The 20,187-nt window shown below is 37.7% G+C and overlaps 1 protein-coding gene across 1 annotated transcript in view; it reads left to right on the top strand.

The window, feature by feature from the left end:
* Nucleotides 1-20,187, top strand: part of LOC132418715 (growth factor receptor-bound protein 10-like) — a 43,482-nt gene that overhangs the window by 8,978 nt on the left and 14,317 nt on the right. The window contains 1 exon segment of the mRNA XM_060002707.1: nt 5,449-5,585. Coding sequence (XP_059858690.1) covers nt 5,449-5,585 — 137 coding nt within the window.

The raw sequence follows: 20,187 nt of genomic DNA, 5'->3' as shown, positions 1-20,187 counted from the left end.
TGCCACTCTGAATACTGGCCAATCTTTTCAATGTCAATCGGGCACATTTCCAGGTCCCAGTGACACCTAGCAAAACTTCTAGGTCAGGACCCTGCTTCTTATCCTCTTTGAAATATACCAAGAACATGCTGATTTTTTCTCAAGACACTTGGACAAGATCTCATTGCATTCTAGATTAATGTAACCTAAAGTAATTTGACCACCAAGTGTGAAGTCACTGAGCGACTTTGCCTTTCAAGGTAACTGGCAGATAATCAAAGATATGACTCATGACCCAAAGCACTCACGCATCTTTCATTTGTAAGCCAAACAGAGGTGGAAATATATCATCAAAAGTTTTCTATAGAAGTGGCAGGTTCTCTATTACTGTACTCAAATGAGTAACTCCAGTACATTCAAGCTGTCTTTGGCTAACAGTGTTCCCAAATCCAGTCCAGTGGCTCCTGTTACACAATTGGACTTCACCATTTCTAAAGCCATTTGCAACTTAATATCAGTCATGCACATTTTCATTTCAAATTAGCTCTTTGTCCTGATTTATCCGTATATTTCCATGGAATTATTACTCAAGTTGATCATTCCTTTTTCTGTTTACCCAATGTTTCCTATAATATGAACGACAAAATTTCAAATTTGAGTCTCTGGAACCTTGTACTCTTAGTTGTTTTTTTGACCCACTGTGGTCATAAACAATAGATTTATGCAATATACATAAGCAATAGAGAACAAAAACAACAATAAACAAATAACAAATCGAAAATACTGGTATAAACTATAAGCTCAAGTTCAGCTACTTATCAGCTAGTGACTTTGAGCAAATTAATTTCCCTTATGTGTGTTGGAATTACTATCTACATCAGACTAGTGTAAAGGTAATAAATATTTTGAATATATCAAAGCCAAAGCAGATTCTCAATAAATTGAATATTTGGATATTATCATGATGATAATGATGATGAAGATGATAAAGCTCATTCTGTGTAATTCTTTTTTTCCTCAAATTCATTGTTTTTTTTCAATATTTTATTATGAAAAATTTCAAACATACAACATACCTGTAAGACTTACCATGAAAACCTGTGTATCTACCACCTAGATTCCACTACACATTTTGTTACACATCTAAACAACTGTATCTCTCTGCCCATAGACCATTAATTTTGGACACATTTCAAAATAAACTGCAGACATCCTTACACATTCCCCGCCATGTGTACTTTTAACTAGAGTTCTTTTTACTTTGACTAGAATTTTTTCTTTTGATATAAATCTTATATACATTCAAGTGTATAAGTATTAAGAGTACATTTCCTGAGTTTTTTTTTTTTTTTCTTTTTTTTTTTTTTGCGGTACGTGGGCCTCTCACTGTTGTGGCCTTTCCCGCTGCGGAGCACAGGCTCCGGACGCGCAGGCTCAGCAGCCGTGGCTCAAGGGCCCAGCCGCTCCGCGGCATGTGGGATCCTCCCAGACCGGGGCACGAACCCGTGTCCCCTACATGGGCAGGCGGACTCTCAACCGCTGCGCCACCAGGGAAGCCCATTTCCTGAGTTTTGATTAATAAGTACATCTCTGCAACCAAGATATAGGACATCTCTTTCACCCTCCAAAATTACTTCATGTCCCTCCCCAGTCAGTACTTCCCTCTCCACTCACACACATGCATACACAAACACATATGCTTACACACACACACACAAACATGCACAGACAGGCTGCCTTGGCTCTACCGTTTTGTTCATCACCAATTCGTTTTGCCTATTGTCTAGATATAGCGGTCCCCAACCTTGTTGGAACCAGGGACTGGTTTCGTGGAAGACAATTTTTCCACCGACGGGGGTGAGGGGGAATGGAGGTAATGCGGTAATGCAAGCAATAGGGAGTGATGGTGAGCGACAGATGAAGCTTCGCTCACTCGCCCACAGCTCACCTCCTGCTGTGCGGCTTGGTTCCTAACAGGCTGCGGACCAGTACCAGGGTTGGGGACCCCCGGTCTACAACATCAAATAAATGGGATGATACATTTGTACTCTTGTGTAAAGGTATTTTTTCACTCATAGTTTATGAGATTTCATCCACTCTGCCATGTGTTTCAGTAGTTAATCCTTTTGTTGCTGAGTAATATATATTCTATTGCACAAATACGTCACACATGTTTATCCATTCTATCAGTGGATATCTGACTGTCTCCAGATTGAGGATTTTCTGAGAAAAGTTTCCATGAACTTGTTTGAATAAGCCTTTCTGTGGACGTATATGTTTCTTTATTAGGTTCTTAGTTCATAGGGATTAGATGTTGTTCCTTTCTGTTTTATTCCCCAAATACCTACTGTAATGCTGAACAGAGAAGCGTACACACACAGAAACACACACACACACACACACACACCCTTAATTGCAAGACTAAAAGAAGAAAAGAAAAGGTGACTAGTTCTTTTGCTCCTCTATCCAAGGAAGGTCTTTTGTGAGCTAACAAGTATATAAATGTCAGATTTTTAATTTCTATAATTTTGTGAAAAATTACAGTCTTAATCCTGTAATGAACGGGTAAGCATACCCCCCTATTTTATTGAACATGATGATCCAGTATCATTGCTTAGTTAATAAATTTTATAAAACAACAGTTGACCTAATTGACAAGGATCCAAGAAGTCAATTAGCTGAAGCCATTAAAGTCAGAGACCTTGTGCAAAATTTTAGGAACCTCAGGTTCAGAATGCTGGTCTCAAGTGCACTGCTAATGACACCCAGGTCCTCCTAAACTCAAAGTTGCATCATGCTTTTTTATATTTTTCTTTAAAGTGCTCTGATGGGCTGTTTGAAGCAGAAAGCTGCCCTGATGCCATCCAGCTGGGACATGGAGTTGGTGCAGGATTTCAGAAAGAGTTCTGAGTCTGGAGGGTGGGAGTCTAAGTTCTAAAAGAAAGTCTGATATGCTTTTAACATGCCACTTTGGAAAAGCCCCTCAGCAACTCCCAGCAGCTTCAGTTTTCCAGTAGTAAATGAGGGCAGGGGGCTGAATGATCATTAAACTATGATGGTGATTAATGAAGGCAATTTTAGAATGTTATCACAAATGAAATAACTATACTCCATCCCGTCTTCTCTTTTGAATTGCCTTGGGATTTCTGATTACAACTTTATCTCAGTTCTCCAGTAATTGTAATGTAAGAGTTACTTTTATTGAGTGATACTGTGTGCTTGACCCAGGTTGCCATGCAAATTGCTCTCCCGGTCCCATGATCATGTAGGCAATACATTCAGGAGTTTGAACCTAGTCCAGTCTGAACCTAAAATCTTTGGTCTTAAGCATTACCTTTGGGTAATGCTTCACATAGGCCTTTGGGGACAGCATGAGCTCCTTGACTGTTTGGATAGTTAGCAGGTATGCATTAAGGATTACTGTTGCTAACGGTAAACTACCTCCGCTACAGACTTCTCAGCATCCTTTAAATGGCAATGATTGCTTCTGGCTCTGTAGCCGCAAAGTAGCTACATTTCCTCCTAAGCAACGACTGGCTGGGTTCTGGCTCTTAATGGGTAAGGCCACAGCTGCCTCCCACAGGAAAATAGTGCTGACCTTACATTGGAAGTTTCATCCTTCTTTACAGCTCTATGAAGACCTTCAGTAGGCAGCCCAATGTCTTTGTTGAATTTCGTCTCAGTTTGCAAGATTTCTTCCTTGCATTTTTGAAATGCAGTGTCAATTCTATTTGATGAACATTTACTACATATCTTAAATCAGGATAGGCATTGGGAATGCAAAGATGAGTAAAATAATATGCACATCCTTATTAAAGGATAATTTTCCCCAAATGGTAAAATTGTGACTCCTATATAGATGTCAAGTGAACGTGTGTCCAGAGATTTTATTTAAACCCTTATTAATGAGAGGAACCTGCTAAAATGCTACAGCTAAATGTTCAAAGAGGAAAACAAAACAAAATAATTTATATGGGTGTTGGTTTGCAAACTGGACCCCATACACGGAGGGCAGGGAGCGATGGAAGAATGAGGCAGACTACACCAGATCGCTAGCAGTTTTAACAAGCAAGAGAAGTTACACCGGAGGCTTGTCTTGGGAGGCTACAGAACCAGTATAGTATCTCCTTACCTGCCTGCCAGAATTTTAAGTTTATATAGAGACCTTAATGGGACTCAGATGGTCTCAGGAACACCTTATTCTCTCAAGGCTACATCCTTGAAAATGTTTCCCACTGTGGGAAAGGTGGACAGAGCGTACATTCCAAAAACAGGGAAGGTACGAGGAGCCTCTCTTTGCCCAGGTCCAGCTCGAGGGTCAACTTGAGGTCACATCCACTCAATGACCTCCTCCAACAATGGAGTAAAAGAATCTTGAAATGAATTTGCCAATGGATGCAAAACCACCTTTTCCAAAGGTAGAGAGGAGAGTGGTCCCTCCGCAAGACAGAATTAATTTGCATAACTATACAGAAGGATTATTTTGCATTGCTATGAATTATCTAAAAATAATCAAGTTATAAAGTAGTTCAAGGACAATGAGAGGTTAAAATCAGATCTTCTGGAAGGATTTGCTCTAGGCAATGCATAATTTTCCATGGAAACACACCTTTTTCTCTGCACCTTAATGAAAAAAGATAGTAACATTTATTGAGTACCTGTGAAATGCTCCCAGGAACTTTGGAAGATTAGTTAGCAGTACCTAATTTGATTAAAGCACAGCTTAGAGAAATGTTTAGAGCCCCTGCTAGTAAGTTGGAAAGCTGAGATTTATTTATACTATATCTGATGATTCTAAAGACTATTTTTCAATTTATAGACTACTGCCTCACAAGGAAATCAAGGTGTAATGGATGGGACAGTTGCATAAACAGTAATTATATGCTGTGTGTTACATTGGATATGTGTTTGCACAAGTGGGGGGCACACAAAAAAATCCAGTGTTACCTTTTCCCTTGTGTAGCTCTTTATGTCCCATAGATTTGGGAACTTACATTTTTCTAAAGACTTTCATTTTTTAATTCAAATTACTTGTTAGTTTCACCTGACTTTCCAACTTTTTTTTTTTGGAAGCCAACAATGAAATTTAGAGCAAAAAGGCCAAGATTTAAGAACATCATGTGCTTAGATAAGTTTACCTATTTCATTTATTTACCCATCATCCTTGTCAGCTATAAATTTTCTTTTTAAATACTTGTTTCAACAAGGTACAAACATCCTTTTTCAGAATAATTTTTGAGCTTTTCTAATAACCTTTCTGTTTTAGGGTAATTTTAGATTAACAGAAAAGTTGCAAAGGTAGTACAGAGTTCCTGAACACCCTTCATCCTGGTTCCCTCATTGGTAATGTCATAAAACACCATGATTCATTTGTCACAGTTAAAGAACTGACATTGGTATTTACTATCAGCGAAACTCCAGAGTTTAAATTTCATCAATTTTTCCATTAATGGGCTGTTTCTGTTCCAGGATCTAGTCCAGGGTACCACACTACATTTAGCCGTCACCTCTCCCAGTCTCCTCTGATCTGTGACAGTTTCCTGGTTTTGACCTTGACAGCCTTGAGGAGTACTGGCCAGGTGTACTTAGAATGTCCTCCAATCTGGGTTGGTCTTTTTTTTTTTCTTTTGATTAGACTGGGGTCTAGCTGTTTTTGTTTGTTTTTGGTGTTGTTTGTTTGTTTTTGGCACAAGTATCACCTAGGTGAAGTACCTTTATTGTCACATCTTATCAGGAGGTGTACAGTGTAGGGTGCATGATATCCAAATGACATCACTGGTGTTGTTAACCTTTAACGTACTGTAATTTCTCAGAACTTTTAAGAATAATTTTGGATCTTGTTTGAGGACTTCATCACTAGTATGAAGAGCACGAAGTTTAGGAGGTGGATATGGTTCTCTGCTCTGCACTCTGGCAGTTTCCACTGTACACGAGTCAATGACCTGGCATGCTCTACTGTCAATATCCTTCTCCAAACGGTAAAGGACAAGAAAAATCACCAGCCCTATTAAGTGGTGCTGGGTTTATCCTTGCACAACCCAGAGCAGGAGGAACACAGGCTTCCAGTAATCTGCAAAGAAGCTCTGCTAAGTCATGCCTCACCCCTCCTATGGCAAGCCCTGTAAAGTGTGAGGGCATTTCTTATGCAAAGGCACAGCCCCATCACAATGACATAAAAGGCCTAGGTAAGTTTCAAAATTAAGGAGACCCAGCTGTGTCTCAGAGACTCAGCCTCCCCCAGTCCTTCTGGACTCATCCTGTGGTTTTTGATAGGTTTTATAGAAGTTTCTGTTGCCCTCTTTTCAAGAATAAAAGGATCACATCTCAGACAGACCCTCCTCCATGAATTCATATGGCAAAGGTATTTTCTAAAATACACGTACGATGGACTAAAAATAACCTCTTTCTTTTTAAGTCTTATCTTTTTTTCTTATATGGCTCTACATAGGCAGTTTTCTTTATAGAGATGCCAGATTTTAAGGAAATAAATCTCTGCATGCATGGGTCTTTTCATATGAAACAGAGCTCTTTTATTTTTAGGTGAGTTTGAGAGGGAATAAGGAACAAAGAGAAGTAAACATATATTTTTATTTGCTTATTTTATGGGTGGGTTAAAATAGGCTATGCCTACTTCCACTTAGGACAAATGCTAAAGGAGAGTGAATGCCCCATATTAAAGGAATACACTTGAATAAATAAAGTTTGGCATTAGCCTGCTGTCTCCTACTTCCACTTCTCACAGGCTGAAGCCCAGGGGAGGGAGAGGAACAAGGATTTGCAAATGACAAGGATTTGTTGTCAGGGATTACAACTTAACTATGGAACACAAATCTCAGTGGTATCTATAGATGGGCTTTTGTTGTGTTTGCTGTTTTAATTGGAGAGTAGGAAGACTTGTACACATAGAACCATTTAACTAAATCTTAAAAAAAAAAAAATGTTTAGTGAGTCTACTAACTGGTTGAATTCCATTTCGGTTAGAGAGACTAACTTAGAAGGAATTGTCAAAGCACTCTTTCTCAGGACATTGTAAACTTTAAAATAAATTTTGTTCAACTGTATTAAATGTGTCATTATTAGAAATGGATACTACACTAGTATTTGTTGTAACTCTTACTTGAAAAAAATTGAGGTATGGTTGACCTGTAATACATACTAAGTATACCTAGTAAGGTGTACAATTTAATAAGTTTTGATTTATTTATACATCCATAAAACCATCACCACAATCAAGGCAGTGAACATATCAATCACCCGCAAAAGTTTCCATGTGCCCCTTTGCAATCCCTTCCTTGCTTTCTATAACTATAGATTAATTTACATTTCTTAGAGTTTATGTAAATGGAGTCATACAGAATTTTTATCTGGCTTCTTTCACTCAGTATTATTACTGCAAGAGTCATCCAGGTTGAAGTGTATACCAATGGCTAATTTATTATTCCTGAGTTGTTTCCATGGTATGGATACACTATACTTTGTTTATCTAATTATTTGGTGATGGACATTTGAGTTCTTTCCATCTTACAGCAATTACAAACAAAGCTGCTATGAATATTTGTGTACAAATATCTGAAAGAATGTAGGCTTTCTTTTCTCTTGAGCAAATAACTAGGAGTAGAATGAATGGCTCGTATGGTACCAGTATATTTAATTTTTAAAGTAATTGCCAATTATTTTCCAAAGTGGATGTACCATTTTACATTCCCAATGGCAGTATATGAGCACTCCAATTTCTCCAACTACTTGCCAGCACTTGGTATGGTTTTAAATTTTAGCCATTCCAGTAGGTATGCAGTAGCTTTAATTTGCATAGAATTAATGATTTGTGATGTTTAGCATGTTTGCATGTACTAATTGGCCATTCATATATCTACCATGATAAAGTGTTTGAGAAATTTTTTGCCCGCTTACAAAATTGTGTTGTTTGTTATTGCTGGGTTTTGAGAATTCTTCATGTACATGTGTTCTGGATTCAAGTGCTTTATCAGATCTAGGCTTTACAAATATCCTCCCAGTCTGTGGCTTGTATTTTTATTCACCCAACAGAGCAGACATTTCAAAACTTTGATGAAGTCAATTAAAAAATCATTTACTTAAAGTCATACTTTGATGTTGTATCTAAAAAAAAAGTATTTGCCTAATCCTAGGTCACAAAGACTTTCTCCTATGTTTTCTTCTCAAAGTTTCATAGTTTTAGGTTTTACATTTAGATCCATGATTAATTTTGTCTCAGTTTTTTAGTATGTGTTATGGACCAAAGTTATTTTTTTTGTTTTTAATTTCACATACGTATATCCAATTTTTTCAGACTTTCCTTTCTCCACTGAATTGCTTTTGCAGCTTTGTCAAAAACAAATGCTGATCAACTATACTCCAATAAAAATTAAAAATTAAATAAAATAAATTAAAATAGGAAAAAATCAGTGGTGCATATATGTGTCCATATATCTATTTCTGGACTCTATTCTGTTCAATTGATCTATTGATCAATTTGTTTATCTTAATCTATTTGTTTATCTTGACACTAATATGGCAGTCTTGATTTCTGGAGCTTATAATGAGTTTTAAAGTCTGGTGGTGTTAGTGCTGCAAATTAGTTTTTCTTTTCCAAAGCTGTTTTAGATGTCTAGGTTCTTTGCATTTGCATATGAGTTTTAGAAGCAGCTTGTCCTTTTTCACAAAGAAGTTTGTGGAAATTTTGCTTGGAATTGTGTTAATCTATAGATCAATTGGGGGAGAGCAATAGCTTAAAAGTATTGAGTCTTCCAACACATAAATAAGAAAATATATCTCCATTTTTTTTAGGCCTCCTTTAATTTCTCTCAACAAGGTTTTGTGGTTTTCATGATACAGATATTATACATCTTTGGTTAGATTTATAACTAAATAGTTCATTTTTTTTTTTTTTTTTTGCGGTAAGCAGGCCTCTCACTGTTGTGGCCTCTCCCGTTGCGGAGCACAGGCTCCGGACACACAGGCTCAGAGGCCATGGCTCACGGGCCTAGCTGCTCCATGGCATGTGGGATCTTCCCGGACTGGGGCACGAACCCGTGTCCCCTGCATCGGCAGGCGGACTCTCAACCACTGCGCCACCAGGGAAGCCCTAAATAGTTCATTTTTAAATAATTGTAGATGCTATTGTTTTATAAATTTCAATTTTTGATTGTTGTCAGTATATATATACATATATATATATACACACATTTTATATATATACACACACATATAGAGTCAATTAAATTTTCCACATAGATGATCATACCATCCAGGAATAAAAACTGTTTGTTTTTCTGTTTTCCTTTTAAATTGGCTAGATTTTATTTCTCTTCTGGTTTTGCTGCACTGGAAAGAGCCCCCTGTTCACTGTTGAATATAAGTGGTGAGAGCAGTCCTCATTGCGTTTTCCCAGTCTTAGGGGAACAGCATTTAGTATTTCACCATTAAGTGTGATGTTAACTATAGAATATCAGGTTGAAGATGTTCACTTTTGTTCCTGGTTTGCTGAAGTTTTCTTAAGCCAAGAATGGATTTTGAATTTTGTCAGATGCTTTTTCTGCATTTGTTGACATTATTCTGTTTTTTCTTTTTAAATTGGTTAACATGTCTATGTTAACGAACCAGTGCATACCTGGATAAACCCTCTTGGTCATGGTAGATTATCCTTTTTATATATTGTTAGATTCAATTTGCTAAACCTTGTTTAGAATTTTTGCATCACTGAGCATGAAGGATATTAATCGATTACCTTCCTTTCTTGTAATGCCTTTGTCTGGTTCTACTATCAGTGTAATGCTGACTTCATAGAATGAGTTGGGAAGTATTAGTTTTCTTTTGCTGCATACAAAATAAGTGCATGTTTCCTGGCTTAAAACAATACAATTTATTAGCTCAGCATCCCATTGTGGGCTGGCTGCATACTCTGCTCAACATATCATGAGGCTGGAAGCAAGATATTGGCTGGACTGGGATCTTACCCAGAGGCTTGGGGGGAAACCTCCACTTCCATGCTCATTCTTGTTCATAGGATTCATTTCCTTGCAGTTGTAGGACTGATGTCTCTGCTTCCTTGCTAGCTGTCAGGCCATTCTCATCTCCTAGGGTCTCCTCATATTCCTTGCCACACGCCCCCCTCTGTCTTCAAGCCAGCAACAGTGCAACAGATCCAATTTCTGTTTCAAGTCTTTCTCATTTCCTCCTCTGTGACTTGCCTGAGAAAAAGCTCTACTTCTAAAGACCTGCCCAGATAATCTCCCCACCTTCAATTCAACTAATCTGGGATGTTAATTGCATTCTGTCACAGTAATACCTGGATTATTTTTTGGTTGAATGACTGAGAGAAGGTGTGTGTACACCAGGGGCTGGAAATTTATAGGACCACCTTGAAATTCTGCCTACTACAGACAGTTTGTGTTTATTTGTGCATTATTTCTTCCTTAAATATTTGCTAGAATGTACCAGTGAAGCCACTTGGGCTTGGAGTTTCCTTTGAAGAAAGGTTTTTAACTAAAATTTCAATTTTTCAAATAGTCAAATGATATATTTCTTCTTGCATGAGATTTATTAGTTTGTGTCTTTCAAGAAATTTGTCTAGTTAATCTATATTGTTGGATTTATTGGCATAGTTATTTATAAATTTTCCTTGATATGCACTAACATCTGTAGAATCAGTTGTGATAAAATCTGACCCATTTGTCTCTTCTCTCTTTTTTCACATCAAGTCTGACTAGTTTATCAATATTATATGCTCTTGATCTTCTCAAATAATTTCAGTTTCATTATTTTCTCTATTTTCTATTTCACTGAGTTCTATTTTTATCTTTATTATTTTTTTCCTACTTACTTTGAGTTTAATGTGGTCCCCCTTTTTTCCTAGATTCTTAAAGAAGAAACATAGGTCACTGACTTAAGAAAGTTGTTCTGTTTAACAGAATTGTTTAGTACTATAAATATCACCCTAATGTTATTTTATGGTATTCAACAAATTCTACTATGCTGTGTTTTCATTTTCTTTTTCCATTTAAATTGTTTCCTAATTATCCTTTTAATTGCTTCTTTGACACATGGATAACTTAGATGTGTGTTACTTAGTTTCCATATTTTAGGGGTTTTCAAGAGATCTTTCTGTGTTTGAATTCTAATTTAATTATAAATTTATCATAGAACATGCTTTGCATGATTTGAATCTTCTTTAATTCATTGAAACTTGTTTTCTGGCCCAAATTATATCTTCATAAATGTTCCATGTGTGGTTGAAAAGAATGTGTATTCTGATGTTTTGAAGTGGATTGTTCTACGTGTGTAAAATAAGTCAAGTTTGTCGATGATTTTGTTCAACCTTTTTACATCCTTGTTGATTTTGTGACTGCTTATTCCATCAATTATTGAGGAAGGCGTATAAAAATCTCTGACTATATTTTTTAATTTGTCTCTTTCTCTGCAATTTCAGTAGATTTTACCTCGTGAATTGTATTTTATTTATGGATTTATTTTTTAGTTGCACCGCATGGCTTGCAGGATCTTAGTTCCCTGAACCCGGGCCCTCGGCAGTGAAAGGGCAGAGTCCTAACCACTGGAACGCCAGGGAATTCTCTGAATTTTAAAGCTTAGTTCGATACATAAACATTTCATATGTTTTGTCCTCTTGATTGATATTTTTATCATTACAAAGTTACCTTATTTATTGCTACTAATATTCTTTGAAATTTACTTTGTGGGATATTAATATACCCACTCCACTTTTTTTTAGTGCATGTGTAGTTTATCTTTTCCATTATTTTATTTCTAAACTATTTGCATCCTTTATAAAGTTCACTTCTCTTAGACAGCATATAGGTGGATCTTGCTTTTTTATCCAATCTAACATTTTGCTTTTTAATTGGAACGTTTGGGCTATTTACATTTACTGTGATTATAGATATAATTAGACTTAAATCTATTATCTTGCTATTGATTTTCTATTTGTCCCATCTGTTCATTGTTCCCTTTCTCTCTTTTTCTACCTTCTTTGGGATTAATTGAATGTATTATGATTCCATTTTGTCTCCTTTTGGGTCATTAGTTGTACTATTTGTTTTGTTATTTCAGTCATCGCTTCAGGGTTTGTCTTGAACCTATCACAGTCTACCTTCAAGTGATGTCACACCACTTTATATGTAGTGTAAAACCTATAATAACACACTTCCATTTCTAGCCTCCTACCTTTTGTGCTATTTTATACATTTCACTTAATAATAAAACTGAACAAAGGTAAAGGTAAGAAGGAAGAAGGGAGGGAGCCAGGGAAGGAGGGAGGAAGGGAGAAGGGAGGGGGGAAGGAGAGTGAGAGGGAAGGAGGGAGGGAGGGAGGGCAGGGAAAAGGAAAAAAGGAAGAACGGGGTGGGGAGAGAGAAAAAAAATAGAACTGTAATCACTTATCTATAATTACAAAACCCAAGAAGCTCTTCAACCCAGAAGATTTTCACAATACATTTTATAGCAATATCTGACCTAATCTGAGTTGATTTGGTGGCAAAGCCTGACCTGAAGTGACATGAGGCTAATTATGGCCTTTATCACTGTTAGTGTAATTATTCATACATTTTGCCACAGAAAGTTGTGTGGAAAGAGTTAACATGGCAGGCCTGAGACTGCTCTCCTTAGAAAGGCCTGCATGCAAGGTTCCCGCTTTCCTGGGAACTTGGATTCAGGGGGCTGCTTCCATTCCATCACATATGAGTGACTCACTGTGATAAACCATGCATAGAAGCCATGTGATGTACGCCAAAAACCTGCCTTTTTCTTCCAGGAGTCTTGAATTTTGGTATGTACTAGGCTGAGGGTGTTTATGTGTCGAGTCCCCAGTAAAAACTCTGGTCACTGAATCTCTGATGAGCTTCTGTGGCAGACAACATTTCACATGTGTTGTCACAATTTGTAGCTGGAGACATTAAGCACATCCTGTGTGTCTCTTCTGGGAGGAGACTTTTGGAGGCTTATGCCTGGTCTCCTCTGGACTTTGCCTCTTGAACCTTTTATCATTGCTGATTGTGCTTTGTGTCCTTTTGTTGTAATAAGTCATAGCCATGAGCACAAATATATGCTGAGTTCTGTGAATCTTACTAGCAAATCGCTAGTCCTAGGGGTGTTCTTGGGAACACCTGACATGAAAGTGAATCTGATTGATTATGGGGTGCTTCTCTAGAATTTGCTGGGATTGTTATGTAGCATATGCTATATTGTCTGTATAATTTATCTAAAATCCCCAAATTCCAAATTCTGAATTCCAGTGTATGTGACCTGTGATTTTGGATAAAATGATTGTATAACCATGTCCACAAACACATATACAATAAAATATAAATAGTTCGCATATATAGTTGAGATAACCTACTGGTCCTTTCCAGGTAGGATAAACCATGATACCTTAAGCCGGGATGATGATGATAAAAGTGCTAGTGATGTAATAATAATAATAATAGCAACAACAACAGCTAATATTTTTTAAGCTTTCATGCCCAAAGTCAGACACTTTACAACCTCCACAATAATTCAGCAAAGTACATATTATTATGATTCCTTGTTTTTTCTGTTGCAAATAAACTAAGGCTCAAAGAGGTTATAAAATGTGACCAACATCAAAAATTCACAAGGTTTGGAGACTGGATTTCAACCCAGGTTCGTCTGGCTGGGTGTCTGAGCCCTAATCACAATGCCACAGGAAGCAACTAGGCACTCTACAAAGTTCATTTCTTTACTTTCTTTCATTAGCTCTGTCTCCATCGCTCACAAACTCCCTTCTGGGATTTCCACTAGCCTGTGCCTCGAGCTTACTGACAGCATTACGCACAGATCATGCTTTCCTCGGTGCTGCTCGTTGGCAGCAGAAAATGTGCTTTTGTGTTCCCTCACTGGGCTTTGTTCCTTCACCAGGTAATCACTACTATATGTCACATACCCTTTCACACAAGTGACCTTATACTGTATTAAATAATTTCCTGAGTGCAGATAAAGGCAAAGTTGATCAAGCCCACTTAGAGGGAAAGAAATCAAGTCACATAACAGAGGAGAAAAGTAAGGGAATTAGAATGGAATCTAGAACTCAGGTCTTAAACAAGGCTAGGACTTGGCTGGCCAGAGGGATGGGTTTAAAATTGAGCTGCCTTCTGCATGCTGTGTACTTAATGTCCTGGGCTCATAGCTCTTTGGGAAGGTCATCTGTAGCTGGTGTGAAAAACATAACCAGGGACTTATGGTGAAAGGCTCACAGAAGAGGGGACACTGAACTACGAATCAAGAGATCTAGGTCCCGTCAGTGAAATTCTACTTCCTTTTGGTGTGACATGGGGCATGTCATGTAGCTTTACCACTGACAACAAAATAATGTTCTTCCAATTGACCTCTCAAGTCTCCTCCCACTCAAAAACTCTCTGATCATCCAAAATAAACTTTCTGGGTCAAAATAGGTCCCATAAGAGGCATCTGAAGAAAGAAAGGCTATTTTGTCAGTTGGATATTCTTCTTAAAGGACTATTATTAAAGTCAATATCTGGGGCAGGATTCCTAAGGGCCTCTCTATCCCCATGCTCTGAGGCTTGTGTTTTCTTCAAATGTCCTCCAATCTTTATGAGGTTTCAGAGGGTCTGAGAGAACAGTGTCAGAGTCTTAATGTTCTAGGAGACAGCAAGTTTGGTCTTGAGTGCATCACTTAGAAAACAACAGACAGGAAATAAATCTGATTTCATTTTCTTTGGGGAATAAATTATTTTGTCCTTAGTAAGGACATTTTGATAAATATTTCAATATTTAAAACCGCATAAGGCTTTTTGTTTAATGGCTGCACCGGGGATTATCACCAAAGACACAGGAGGCAATAAATTACAGCTAAGAAAGCGCTAGACTTGGAGAAAATGAGAGGGTTTGGATGCTCACAACATGGCTTACGAACTATGTGACGTGAGGTGGTGACATACCACTGTGAGTGACCCCATGCTCAGGTGAAGTCAGGGTGGAAAGGCCAGCTCTGCCTGTCTTGCCGAGTTGTTGAGATGGATGAAGTGGGGTGCTCCATGGGACCTACGTGTCGGTGCAGCCCACAGAGTGGGTCCCAAGAGGTTCAATTCTAATGTCTAAATGCTACTTGGAAAGACCTTGAGGACAGGAATTATCACTGTGTTCATTTTTCTGCCTACAAGGTTACCTGTTTCAGTTTGGACACTGTGATGGTTAGTTTAATGCATCAACTTGACCGGCCATGGGATGCCCAGGTATCTGATTACACACTATTTCTGAGTATGTCCGTGAGGGTGTTTCCAGAAAAGATAAGCATTTGAATTGGTGAACTGAGTAAAGCAGATCACCCTCCCCAACGTAGGAGAGCATCATTCAATCCATTGAGATTCCGAATGGAACAAAAAGACAGAGGAAGTTTGAATTCATTCATTGCCTGACTGTTGAGCTGGGATGTTGATCTTCTCTTGCCCTCAGAACTCCTGCTTCTCAGGCCTTCAGGCCCAAACTGGAATCTATACCGTCAGCTCTCAGGTCTTCAAATTATACCACTGGCTTTCCTGGATCTCCAGCTTGTAGATTTAAGCCTCCATAATCACATAAGCCAATTCCTTATATTAACTCATATACCTATGTACATAAATTATATCTATCTATCTATCTATTCCTCTATGGGTTCTCTTTCTCTGGAGAACCCTGACTAATACAGATGCTAAGCAGGAAGAGAAAGTCCAGAATGATCGATAATCAGCTAAGTAATGATTCAAGGAATTATTAATAATGCTGATGTTAATGACAGCAACAGCAAGTTAAATGCATTGAATGCTTACAACATGCATCCTGGCTCTTAGTCCTTTGGATACATTAATTTTTTAAACTTATTACAGTAACATAGGAGGTAGGTTACTACCTCTGCTAGTATCTGCATTGAACAGAGGAGGATATTGAAGTCCAAAGGGGTTGAACCCACAGCGGTAAGTGATAGAGCTACATTTCCAACTGAGGTCTGATTTTAGAGTCCATTTTGACAAACAAAGCAAGGAGCTAGCCTCACAGCAAGAACAGGTATGGGAAGGAATCATCCTCAGAAATAAGTAGGTAAAAACTTGATACTTAAAATTTTGAGAATTGAGAGAGTCTGTAGTCCTACAAATTATCCTGATGTGAGGAAGCTAAATCCCAGGGCAAAGAGAATTTAGACAAAAAAGAGAATTGTACGGAGAATAAAATGGCAACCCTTCTCTTGGTCTTTCTGGTTAAGAGTTATTACCTTCTTGTTAAGGAGGGAATGAATATCTGTATCAGAACTTCACCATGGGGGGGACCTTCAAGATGGCGGGGGAGTAAGACATGGAGATCACCTTCCTCCCCACAGGTACATCAAAAATACATCTACATGTGGAATAACTCCTACAGAACACCCACTGATGCTGGTAGAAGACCTCAGACTTCCCAAAAGGTGGGGAACAGATGCTCTCAGGCGACCTACATGCAGAGGCAGGACAAGATCCAAAGCTGAACCCCAGGAGCTGTGCGAACAAAGAAGAGAAATGGAAATTTCTCCCAGCAGCCTCAGGAGCAGCACAATCAACACAATCAACTCCACAATCAGCTTGATGTACCTGCATCTGTGGAATACCTGAATGGACAATGAATCATCCCAAATTGAGGTGGTGGACTTTGGGAGCAACTGTAGACTTGGAGTTTGTTTCTGCATCTAATTTGTTTCTGGTTTTATGTTTATCTTAGTTTAGTATTTAGAGCTTATAATCATTGGTAGATTTGTTTATTGATTTGGTTGCTCTCTTCCTTTTCATATATATATATTTCCTTTTTCCCGTTTTGTGAGTGTGTGTGTGTATGTTTCTTTGTGTGATTTTGTCTGCAGAGTTTTGCTTTTAGCATTTGTCCTAGGGTTCTGTCTATCTGGTTTTTTGTGTTTTTTTCAGTATAGTTTTTAGTACTTGTTATCATCGGTGGATTTGTTTATTGGTTTGGTTGCTCTCTTCTTTCTTTTTTTAATTACTTTTTTATTTTTTAATTTTAATAATATATATATATTTTCTTTTAATAACTTTATTTTATTTAATTTATTCTTTCTTTTTTTTTTTTTCTCTCCCTTTTCTTCTGAGCCTTGTGGCTGATAGGGTCTTGGTGCTCTGGCCGGCTGTCAGGCCTGAGCTTCTAACGTGGGAGAGCTGAGTTCAGGACATTAGTCCACACCAATGGACATTGGTCCAGGACCAAATGGTGAAATATCAAATGGCAAAAGGTATCCCAGAGATCTCCATCTCAATGCTAAGATCCAGCTCCACTCAATGACCAGCTAGCTACAGTGCTGGATATCCCATGCCAAGCACCTAGCAAGACAGGAACACAATCCCACCCATTGGCAGAGAGGCTGCCTAAAATCATAATAAGTTCACAGACACCCCAAAACACACCACAGGACGCAGTCCTGCGCACCAGAAAGACAAGATCCAGCCTCATCCACCAGAACACAGGCACCAGTCCCCTCCACCAGGAAGCCTACACAACCCACTGAACCAACCTTAGCCACTGGGGGCAGACACCAAAAATAATGTGAACTACGAACCTGCAGCTTGGGAAAAGGAGACCTCAAATGCAGTAAGTTAAGCAAAATGAGAAGACAGAGAAATACAGAGCAGAGGAAGGAGCAAAGTAAAAACCCACCAGAACGAACAAATGAAGAAGAAAGAGGCAGTCTACCTGAAAAAGGATTCAGAGTAATGATAGTAAGATGATCCAAAATCTTGGAAATAGAATGGAGAAAATACAAGAAACGTTTAACAAGGACCTAAAAGAACTAACGAGCAAGCAAACAATGATGAACAACACAATAAATGAAATTTAAAATTCTCTACAAGGAAACAATAGCAGAATAACTGAGGCAGAAGAACAGTTAAGTGACCTGGAAGATAAAAGAGTGGAAATAACTACCACAGAACAGAATAAAGAAAAAAGAAGGAAAAGAATTGAGGACAGTCTCAGAGACCTCTGGGACAACATTAAACGCACCAACATTCGAATTATGGGGGTCTCAGAAGAAGAAGAGAAAAAGAAAGGGACTGAGAAAATATTTGAAGAGATTATACTTGAAAACTTTGCTAATATGGGAAAGGAATACTTAATGAAGTCCAGGAAGCACAGAGTCCCATTCAGTATAAATCCAAGGAGAAACACGCCAAGACACACATTAATCAAACTATCAAAAATTAAATACAAAGAAAAAATATTAAAAGCAGCATGGATATAGCAACAAAAATCATACAAGGGAATCCCCATAAGGTTAACAGCTCATCTTTCAGCAGAAACTCTGCAAGCCAGAAGGGAGTGGCAGGACATATTTTAAGTGATGAAATGGAAAAACTTACAAACAAGATTACTCTACCCACCAAGGATCTCATTGAGATTAGACAGAGAAATTAAAACCTTCACAGACAAGCAAAAGCTAAGACAATTCAGCACCACCAAACCAGCTTTACAACAAACGCTAAAGGAACTTCTCTAGGCAAGAAACAAAAGAGAAGGAAAAGACCTACAATAACAAACCCAAAACAATTAAGAAGATGGTAATAGGAGCATACATATTGATAATTACCTTAAATGTAAATGGATTAAATGCTCCAACCAAAAGATATAGGCGGGCTGAATGGATACAAAAACAAGACCAATATATATGCTGTCTAAAGAGACCCACTTCAGACCTAGGGACACATACAGACTGAAAGTGAGGGGATGGAAAAAGTTATTCCATGCAAATGGAAATCAAAAGAAAGCTGGAATAACAATTCTCATAACAGACAAAATAGACTTTAAAATAAAGACTATTACAAGAGACAAAGAAGGACACTACAGATGATCAAGGGATCACTCCAAGAAGATATAACAAGGGTAAATATTTATGAACCCAACATAGGAGCACCTCAATACATAAGGCAAATGCTAACAGCCATAAAAGGGGAAATCAACAGTAACACAAAAATAGTAGGGGATTTTAACACCCCACTTTCACCAATGGACAGATCATCCAAAATGAAAATAAATAAGGAAACACAAGCTTTAAATGATACATTAAACAAGATGGAATTAATTGATATTTATAGGACATTCCATCCAAAAACAACAGAATACACTTTCTTTTCAAGTGTGCATGGAATATTCTCCAGGACAGATCATATATTGGGTCATAAATCAAGCCTTGGTAAATTTAAGAATTTGAAATTGTATGAAGTATCTTTTCTGATCACAACACTATGAAACTAGATATCCATTACAGGAAAAAATATGTAAAAAATACAAAAACTTGCAGGCTACACAGTACACTACTAAATAATCAAGAGATCACTGAAGAAATCAGAGGAAATCAAAAAATACCTAGAAACAAATGACAATGAAAACACGATGACCCAAAATCTATGGGATGCAGCAAAGCAGTTCTAAGAGGGAAGTTTATAGCAATACAATCCTCCCTCAAGAAACAAGAAGCATCTCAAATAAACAACCTAACCTTACACCTAAAGCAATTAGAGAGAGAAGAACAAAAATAAACCCAAAGCTAACAGAACGAAAGAAATCATAAAGATCAGATCAGAAATATATGAAAAAGAAATGAAGGAAACGATAGCAAAGATCAATAAAACTAAAAGAAGTTTTTTTGAGAAGGTAAACAAAAATGATAAACCATTAGCCAGACTCATCAAGAAAAAAAAAGGGAGAAGACTCAAATCAATAGAATTAGAAATGAAAAAGGAGAAGTAACAACTGACGCTGCAGAAATATAAAGGATCATGAGAGATTACTACAAGCAACTATATTGCCAATAAAGTGGAAAACCTAGAAGAACAAATTCTTAGAAAAGCACAACCTTCTGAGAGTGACTAGGAGAAATAGAAAATATAAACAGACCAATTACAAGCACTGAAATTGAGACTGTGATTAAAATCCTTCCAACAAAAAAAAGCCCAGGACCAGATGGCTTCACAGTAGAATTCTATCAAATATTTAGAGAAGAGCTAATAACACCTATCCTTCTCAAACTCTTCCAAATTTAGCAGAGGGAGGAACACTCCCAAACTCATTCTATGAGGCCACCATCACCCTGATACCAAAACCGACAAAGATGTCATGAAAAAGGAAAACTACAGGCTAATATCACTGATGAACATAGATGCAAAAATCCTCAGCAAAATACTAGCAAAC

This window comes from Delphinus delphis, chromosome 2 (genome assembly GCF_949987515.2).
Source record: "Delphinus delphis chromosome 2, mDelDel1.2, whole genome shotgun sequence".
Classification (NCBI taxonomy): Eukaryota; Metazoa; Chordata; class Mammalia; order Artiodactyla; family Delphinidae; genus Delphinus; species Delphinus delphis.
The sequence above is the reverse complement of the archived record's forward strand: the minus strand, read 5'-3'. Positions and strand labels throughout refer to the sequence as shown.